At 38.9% G+C, this 9641-nt stretch overlaps 1 protein-coding gene across 1 annotated transcript; it reads left to right on the top strand.

The window, feature by feature from the left end:
• Nucleotides 1-5633: 5633 nt before the first annotated feature.
• On the top strand, nucleotides 5634-6143 carry ZCCHC13 (zinc finger CCHC-type containing 13). Its single transcript, XM_056130153.1, has one exon. The coding sequence runs from the start codon at nucleotides 5634-5636 to the stop codon at nucleotides 6141-6143; it is 510 nt and encodes a 169-aa protein (XP_055986128.1).
• The last annotated feature ends 3498 nt before the right edge of the window (nucleotides 6144-9641 follow it).

The raw sequence follows: 9641 nt of genomic DNA, 5'->3' as shown, positions 1-9641 counted from the left end.
CTTAGCAAGACCAAGAGTCCATCAGCTGTGAGAATTTTATGAATGACTGTCTCAATAAATTAGATAACCTAGATGAAATAGACAAATCAAAACATAAATTGCTAGGGCTAGAGAGATAATACAGTGAGTAGGACACTTCCCTTATGTGCAGCTGACCTGGGTTCAATCCCCGGCACCCTTTATGGTCCTCTGAGCTCTTAGCACAGAGCCAGGGAGTAAGCCCCAGCACTGTAGGATATGACTCGTCCTTTTCACCAAAGACACAAATTTCCAAACTGACTCGAGCAGAAACTCTGAATAGACCTACAACAAAGGGATTTGGATAAAGAATCGGTGGTATACACACTCAATAGACTACTACATAAAACCATGCCTTTCGTGAAAACATGGGATGGAACTTGGGATGTATCTATAAGAAAATAAGTGAAGAATTAAAAGACAATTATGGGAATGGAAATACCAATCATATGTGTAATTAAAAAATCAAAGTAAACAAATGTAACAAAACACAACAAAAATAATTACTAGACTGAAAACTAGGGTGGTTACCAGAGGAAAAGAGGGTAGAAATAATGGGTAAAATGTCATTTTGAGAGTTTGATGGTACTAAACCTTTGATAGTGGGTGCACTGGATTTTTTTCCTGCTATTTGGATCACACCTGGCGATGCTCAGGGGTTACTCCTGGCTCTGCACTCAAGAATTAATCCTGGTAGTGCTCAGGGTTACATATGGGGTGCGGGGGATCAAACTCTGGTCTGCCACTTGCAAGGCCAGAGCTCTACCCGCTTTACTATTGCTCTGACCTCTGAATCTTATACAGACATAAAACTCTTCTGAAATTTCATAGTATCGTGAAATAATGGTAAATAAAGAAAATTTTTTAAAAATGAAAGAACAAATGAAAAGACTAAACTAGTAATTTCCCACAAGAAAAGTCCAGACTGAGATGACTTTACTCAGTGAAATATTCCAAACTTTTATTTGAGGGGGGACTGTGCTTGGGCCACATCTGGCTGTGCTTATTCATTGTTCTATACTCAGGGATTACCCCTGACAGTGCTCAGGAGGACCATATGTGGTTCCTGGGATCAAACAAGGGTGAGTCCAAGAGTTCTAATTCCTGTATGTTTCTCTGACTTGAAAATCTTCCAAACATTTAAAGGAGAAATAGTATTAATCTTTTTCATAAACTACTCCAAAATAATAAAAAACAATTAAAGTGTTCATTACTGAGCCATGAGTAGCATTTATATAGCTATAATAATTTGAAAAATTTGAATCAATATTTATTCAATCAAAAATCATTCAAATAATTGAATAAATTGAATGTTGATCCAACCAATATTATGAGAATGGTAAAATCGGGGTGTATGTGAAGAATTTGAAGTAACAAAGTAAGTGAGGTAGATAAAAAGAGGGCATGGGTAAAAATAAAGGGCTAAATAGTCATTGAAGGAACCGGAGTGGAAGTACAGGGGGTAGGGCATTTGCCTTGCATGCGGCCGACCAGATTCGATCCCTGGCATCCCAAATGTTCTCCCGAGAACCTCCAGGAATAATTCCTGAGTGCAGAGCCAGGAGTAACCCCTGAGCATCGCCCGGTGTGACCCAAAAAGCAAAAAAAAGTCATTGAAATGGAAAATTATAGGTAACGTCTATAACTGAAACAGTAAGCTATTATAGATCTTTATTATTATGACTAAGTCCGTCTGTTTTAGACTACATTAAAACCATATAGTAAATAAAAAATCAATTTTAATAGTCACCACCGGTAGTTTTTACAACATGAATACAAAACAGGAAAGTATTATGACACAAAGGATAATTTTTTTCTTAAAATAATTTGAATACCAAAAGCAGACAGAGATACCACAAAGAAAGAGAATTAGAGGCCAATATCTCTGATGAACACAGATGCAAAGATCCTCAACAAACTACTAGCAAATAGAATCCAACTACTCATCAAAAAGATCATACACCATGACCAAGTAGGATTCATCCCAGGGACGCAAGGATGGCTTAAAGTTCGGAAATCAGTCAACATAATCCATCATATCAACAAAAGAAAAGATAAAAACCATATGATCATACCAATAGATGCAGAGAAAGCATTTGACAAGATCCAGCACCCCTTTATGATGAAAACCCTAGCCAAAATGGGTATAGAGGGGACTTTCCTCAACATAGTTAAAGCCATCTACCACAAGCCTACAGCAAGCATCATCCTCGATGGGGAAAAACTGAGAGCCTTCCCGCTAAGATCAGGGATGAGACAAGAATGCCCACTCTCTCCACTGCTGTTCAGTATAGTACTGGAAGTACTTGCAATAGCGATTAGGCAAGAAAAAGATATTAAGGGCATTCAGGTAGGAAAGGAAGAAATCAAGCTCTCACTATTTGCAGATGATATGATACTCTACTTAGAGAACCCAATAACCTCCACCAAAAAACTCCTAGAAACAATAGACGTGTTTAGTAAATTTGCAGGCTATAAAATCAATACCCAAAAGTCCATGGCTTTCCTATACGCAAATAGTGAGAGAGAAGAAAGCTACATGAAAAAACAATCCCGTTCACAATTGTGCCCCAGAAAATCAAGTACCTAGGAATCAGCTTAACTAAGAAAGTAAAGGACCTGTACAAAGAAAACTACAAAACGCTACTTCAGGAAATAAAAGAGGACATGAGGAAATGGAAAGATATCAGCTGCTCATGGGTCGGGAGACTTAACATTGTCAAAATGGCAACACTACCGAAAGCGTTGTATAAATTCAATGCAATCCCTATAAGGATATCCATGACATTCTTCAAAGAAATGGAGCAAACACTCCTGAAATTTATATGGAACAATAAGCCCCCACGAATAGCTAAAGCAATTCTTGGGGAAAAGAAAATGGGAGGAATCAACCTCCCTAACTTCAAACTGTACTACAAAGCAGTAATAATTAAAACAGTAAGGTACTGGAACAAAGGCAGAGCTGCAGACCAATGGAACAGGGTTTAATACACTGACATCTCTCCTCAATCATATGATCATCCAATCTTTGATAAAGGTGCAAGAAATGTGAAGTGGAGTAAGGAAAGCCTCTTTAACAAATTGCGCTGGCATCACTGGACGGCTACATGCAAAAAAGTGGGCTCAGATCTCTGCCTAACACCATGTACAAAAGTAAGATCAAAATGGATTAAAGACCTCAACATCAGACCAGAAACCATAAGGTACATTGAAGACAAAGTTGGAAAAACCCTCCACGACATTGAAGCTAATGGTATCTCTAAAGATGCCACGCCACTGGCCTACCAAGTAAAAATGGAGATAGATAAATGGGACTATCTTAAACTAAGAAGCTTCTGCACCAGCAAAGAAACAGTGACCAAAATACAAAGACAGTCTACAGAATGGGAAAGGATATTCGCCGAATACACATCTGACAAGGGGTTGATATTAAGGATATACAAAGTAATGGTTGAATTCCACAAGAAGAAAACATCCAGCCCCATCAAAAAATGGGGCAATGAAATGAACAAAAACTTTCTCAAAGAAGAAATCTGAATGGCAAAAAAGCACATGAGAAAATGCTCTACATCATTAATCCTCAGGGAGATGCAGATCAAAACCACAATGAGATACCATCTTACACCTCAGAGACTGGCCCACATTCAAAAGAACAAAAGCAACCGATGCTGGCGAGGATCTGGCGAGAAAGGGACACTCCTTCACTGTTGGTGGGAATGCCGACTGGTTCAGCCCTTCTGGAAAACAGTATGGACGATTCTAAAAAAATTAGAAATTGAGCTCCCATTTGACCCAGCAATACCACTCCTGGGAATATATCCCAGAAAGGCAAAAAAGTATAGTCGAAGTGACATCTACACTTGTTTGTTCATTGCAGCACTCTTTACAATAGCCAGAATCTGCAAAACACCTGAGTGCCTGAGAACAGATGACTTGTTAAAGAAACTTTGGTACATCTACACAATGGAGTACTATATAGCTGTTAGAAAAGATGAAGTCATGAAATTTACATACATGTGGTACAACATGGAAAGTATCATGCTAAGCGAAATGAGTCAGAAAGAGAGGGATAGACATAGAAAGATTACATTCATTTGGGGGATATAAAGTAACAAAATATGAGATTAATACCCAAGAATAGCTGAGATCAACACCAGGAGGATTACTCCATAGCTTAGAGGCCAGCCGGGTATTCTAGGGGAAAGGGCAGTTCAGATAGAGAAGGGAGCACCAAATAAAGGGTGTTTGGAGGATTCTCCCAGGAGTGCAGATGCATGTTGAAAGTAGACTATGGACTGAACATGTTTGCCACTCAATGCCTCTTTTGCAGACCACAACACTCAAAAGGAGAGAGAGAACAAAAGGGAATGCCCTGCCACAGAGGCAGGGTGGGATGGGGGGGATGGGTGTGGGAGGGATACTGGGATCCATGGTGGTGGAAAATGGGCACTGGTGGAGGGATGGGTATTTGATCATTGTATAATTGAAACCCAAGCACTAAAAATTATAAATCTACAACTGTACCTCATGGTGTTTCACTAATATAAATTAAAAATAAATAAATAAAATTTAAAAAATAATAATTTGAGTTATATTTACACACATAATCTCTACTTCTTTTGGGAGGAGTGGGGGACCATGGCTGGGGATCAAACCTCTAAGAACGACAGGATATAGCTTCTCCAAACAAACAAGCAATGAAGTAAAACACTAAGATCCTTACTCTAAAATAGTCTAAGCTATGAGCAAATCTCACTGTGACTTTTTACAATTTTATATATATATATATCATATCCCTGTCACTGTCACTGTCCTCCCGTTGTTTATCAATTTGCTCGAGCGGACCCAGTAACATCTCCATTGTGAGATTTGCTGTTACTGTGTTTGTCATATCGAATACGTCACAGGTAGCTTGCCAGGCTTTGCCGTGTGGGCGAGATACTCTCAGTAGCTTGCTGGGCTCTCTGAGAGGGGTCGAGGAATTCCTATAAACAATTATATTTTTGATTTGTAGCAAAATTGGTTGCTCATTTTATTTTCATTTACTGAATTAGGTCAATCTCACATTTTTGTTATGTTCAAGGAATATATGTAAACTGGTTAGTACCACAAAGAAAATCTACATTTTAATTAAAATAAAACCTACAGGGGTCTGAGAGATAGTACAGTGGGTAAGGCACTTGGCTTGCATGCAGCCTTCCAGGGTTCCATCCCCAGGACTGAGCACAGCCAAGAGTGATTTTTGAGTGCAGAGCCAGGAGTAACTCCAGAGCATTGTGATCTAGAAACTAATGGGGGAAAAAACCCTACTAGGCACATTTTCAGAATACAGAGCATTAAAGTCAAATTTAATGACCCAGCTGTTATTTATTTATTTATAAATAAAACCATCACCACCTCTCAGCTACCTACTTTATAAGCCTCAAAAGTAGGAGGAAAGTCAAGAAGGGTAGGGCACTTGAAGCAATTGTGACATAGCAGGAGGCTTGCATGCAAACCTTGTGTGACGTCACGAGTCCCCAAGAGAAAAACATCCACAGTTAACTAACACCGCAAGGGAGTTGCAACGGGGCCTCCTGGGCAGTGGTGTGCCAGCTTAAGATCTCACCACCACCATGACCAGTAAGGAATGCTTCAAGTGTGGACGCACTGGCCACTGGGCTCGCTGCTGTCCTAAAGGAGGAAGTCGAGGGCGTGTAATTAGAAACCGGGGCAGAAGTGGTGCGAGTACTTCCAACACCCCTGATGTCTGTTACCGCTGTGGTGAGTCTGGTCATCATGTCAGAAACTGTGATCTGCTTGAAGACATCTGTTACAACTGTGGGAAGAGTGGCCATATCGCGAAGGACTGTACTGAGCCGAAACGTGAGAGAGATCAGTGCTGTTATGCTTGTGGTAGACCAGGTCACTTAGCTCGGGATTGTGAGCGTCATGAAGAGCAGAAGTGTTACTCTTGTGGCGAATATGGTCATATTAAAAAGAACTGTACCCAAGTTAAATGCTACCGATGTGGTGAGACGGGTCACGTGGCCATCAACTGCAGCAAGAACAGCCAGGTTAACTGCTATCGCTGTGGTGAATCCGGCCATCTGGCCCGCGAATGCCCCATTGAGGCTACCGCTTAATTTTCCCCTTCATGCTCTCCCACATTTGTTAATTGCTAGATCATTTTATCTGAAACGTCTTCACTGACCAAAGGTTTAGAGACTGATACTGCTCATAATTCAGAGACTGTCACATTGAAGAAGCAAAAGACCTGGAAAAAAGCTCAAAACTTTTTCTAGATGTTTTAATACTAATGTTTGCATCATTGATGAACTGATGTGAGTTACTCTGCAACTTCTAGATTCTTTGGATTATTTTAATTAACCATCTAATTAAGAACTACTCTGTAACAGCCATCATGAAGTAGGAATGTATCAGTGAACAGACCACCGAACCAACAATGCTTAAGACTACAGGCCCAGAACCTACTAACAAGTAAACTACGTTGTGTCAGATGAAGATGAATTCCCATAGGGACTGAGATGGGAGAGACTTCTAGCACTGTCTTGCACATATAAGTGTACCCTGGGGAAAGCATATTTCCCCAGTGTTTCATAGAGCAAATAAAGCTGATTTTAGAAATATTTGTGATCTGAGAGAACTGGTCTTCAGTAGGAAATTTGCTAGTGGGATGTGTAGAGATAAGGGAACACTAAGACATTGGTGGAGGGGAAAAGTACCTGCCACACAGGCAGGCTTGTGTGAGGGAAGGGAAACTGGGAACATTGTTAGAGGGTAGGGAATTCTGGTGAAGGGATTGGTGTTGGAACATTGTATGCCTGAAGCTCAATCATAAATATCTTTGCAACTTTGTAATTCATGGTAACTTAAATTTTTTAAAAAGAAATATTTGTGATCTTACTAAAATAATTTTATTGTATTGATTGCTTTGAATAATCTGACCTTATTAACTTTTGAATAGCATTAAACAAATAATATTTCTATAAGGTCTTAAATAAAATGTACACTTTCATGAAAATAAATTCCAAAAAGCTGTCTAATAAGTGTAAGTAACATTGAAAGGGAGAAATGAAAGAAAAGCCTTGGCAGCAAATTGTATTTTTATTTGGTATGAAAATGTTGGTTTTTATGCTGAGTTAATTTTTTAAAATTGGAGTAAAAACAGCTAAATATCTATATAAAAAGAAAAAAAGCACTTTTAAACTCTAAATAAAGCCCAGAATGGAGGAGGTAGCCATTCCTTTAAGAGAAAAACTGAAATTGTAATTTATAAATGGATTAAAAAATGACAGTAATGACTACTACAAGTCAACTTTGGATATGATAGAATTTATAAAGGACAGTATAGAGAATACAACTTTTGACCTATAAATCTGAATGGTCAAAGAAATGTGATGTTTATGAGTTGACATTTAGGGCCAGAGAGATAGCTCAACAAATTGCACACATAGTTTGCATGCAGGTAAACCAGGCTCAGTCTCCAGCACTGAATGATTCTCTTAGCACCCAGTTGTGAGTAGCCCTCAAGCACTACAGGATATGGCCCAAACCAACATGCCTCATCCCCCACAAAAAGAATTTAACATGAAATCCTTCATCTCCATTTGAAAGACGCCTTCAATTCAGGTGAGTTTAAGGTCTGCTACATTCTTGGTGAAATTGATTCTGTCATTTTTGTGCTCAACAAAATTAACTCAGGTACAGTTAAGGTCTTTAAATGATTCAATCTCTGTCCAATCTGCTAAGATACAACATGAAAACCTACGTCACACTGAGTCAAAAAAAATTTTAGAAGGCAGCGATGCTCACCACTATACCACCAATGCTAGACAAATTTTTGGTGTCACTACAGTGCCTAACTGCATTTAGGAAAGGAGGAATAGGAACTCAGGACTCTTAAGAATTTTCATAAAACATTTCTTATGACTCCAGGGATTCAACCAGAATTTGGGGGTTGGGGAGGCTTTATTCATTTGAGGATATACTCTAATTAAATTATCCTTATAGTCACTATAGCATGACCCCCAAACACAGAGCCTGGAGTAAATGTTGTTTTAAATGCAACCCCATCCCCCAACCCCCAAAAGAAGGAACAACCCAATAACTTTATTTTGACTCATCGGTATTTCTATGTTAAAGGTACAGAACAGGGCTTGGGAAATAGTACAGTGATTGAGTGCTTTCCTTGCACACAGCAGACCCAGGTTCAATCCCCGGAACCCATATGATCCTGAGTACTGGAGTAATTCCTGAGTGCAGAGTCAGGAATAACCCCATGAGCATGGCTGGGTGTGACTCAAAAACAGAACAAAATAAAAGTTACATAATAGTAGAACCTCTATGGAGTCAGTTTCCAAAATACTTTGTTTGACATATATAATAATATTCACTAACTAAATGACAGAATTTAAGAATTGTTTTCCAGAACCTACATAATAATATTCATTAATTAGATGACAGCATTTAAGAATTTCATTATTAAGAATTTCATCTAATAATATTCATTAATTAGATGCCAGCATTTAAGAATTATTTCCCAGAATGTCCCCAATTTTTTTTATATGTGACCTTTTTTTCTGTTGGGGAGGGGTGGACCTGAAGGTGCTCAGGACCCGGTCCTGGCTCTACACTCAGGGATTACTCCTGAGAGAATGCTCAGGATCACTCCTGAGGAAATGCTATGGGGTGCCTGGGATTGAACTCATGTCAGATGCATGCAAGGCAAGCACCTGATACACTGTATTATCTCTCTGACCTCCATATCTGCTATTCTCCTGGGTGTGAAAGGATATTTCATTGTCATCTTTATTTGGATTTTCCTGATAATAAGTGATGAGAGACACTTTTTTATGCGCTTATTGGCCAATTATGTACCTTCTTCAGGTGAGTGTCTGTTCATTACCTCTCCCTATTTTTGATGGAGTTTTTCTATTTTTTTCGGGGTGTGTGCATTAAGTCTTGTGAGTATTTATACATCTTGGACATTAACCCTTTATCTGATATTTCCTGTGCAAATATTTTCTCCCGTTCAGTTGGATGTCTTTTAGTTTTAACCCTTGATTCTTTTGCAGTGCATGAACCTTTTAATTTGATAAAGTCCCATTTGCTTATTTTTGTTTCTGTTGCCTTTGCTAATGGAAGCATATCATTGAAAACGCCTTTGAGGTCCAAATCTTGGAGTATTTTGCCTATATTTTTCTCAGTGTATTTTATGGATTCTTAAGATATGGCAAACACAGTAACAACAAGTTTCCCTTAAGACGTTACTGGGCCCACTCAAGCAAATTGATGAACAACGGGAGGACAGTGCTACAGTGCTACAGTTCTATAATAATTTATTTTTAAAAGAATTAAATTCCTGGGGCCATTATATCTCCTGGAGAGATAGAACAAGTGAATAAGGTGTTTGTCTTGCATGTTGCTGACAAGGTTTGATTCTGGCACCACATGTTTCCATGAGCACTGCCAGGAATAATTTTGGAGTGCAAAGTCAGGAGTAAACTCTGAACACTGCTAGGTGTGGCACCGCAAAAACAGCAACAATAACAGAATCGAATTTCTTATTAAAAAAATATATATATATATTTGTTACACCCAGCAAAGCTCAGAGGTTAATC

This window comes from Sorex fumeus, unplaced genomic scaffold (genome assembly GCF_029834395.1).
Source record: "Sorex fumeus unplaced genomic scaffold, SorFum_2.1 ptg000073l, whole genome shotgun sequence".
NCBI classification, from domain to species: domain Eukaryota; kingdom Metazoa; phylum Chordata; class Mammalia; order Eulipotyphla; family Soricidae; genus Sorex; species Sorex fumeus.
Note: the sequence above shows the minus strand (reverse complement) of the source record. Positions and strands in the feature narration are given on the sequence as shown.

Bases quoted from the DNA above. Each gene is read 5' to 3' on its own strand.
- ZCCHC13 (XM_056130153.1), top strand. From the start codon at position 5,634: ATGACCAGTAAGGAATGCTTCAAGTGTGGACGCACTGGCCACTGGGCT.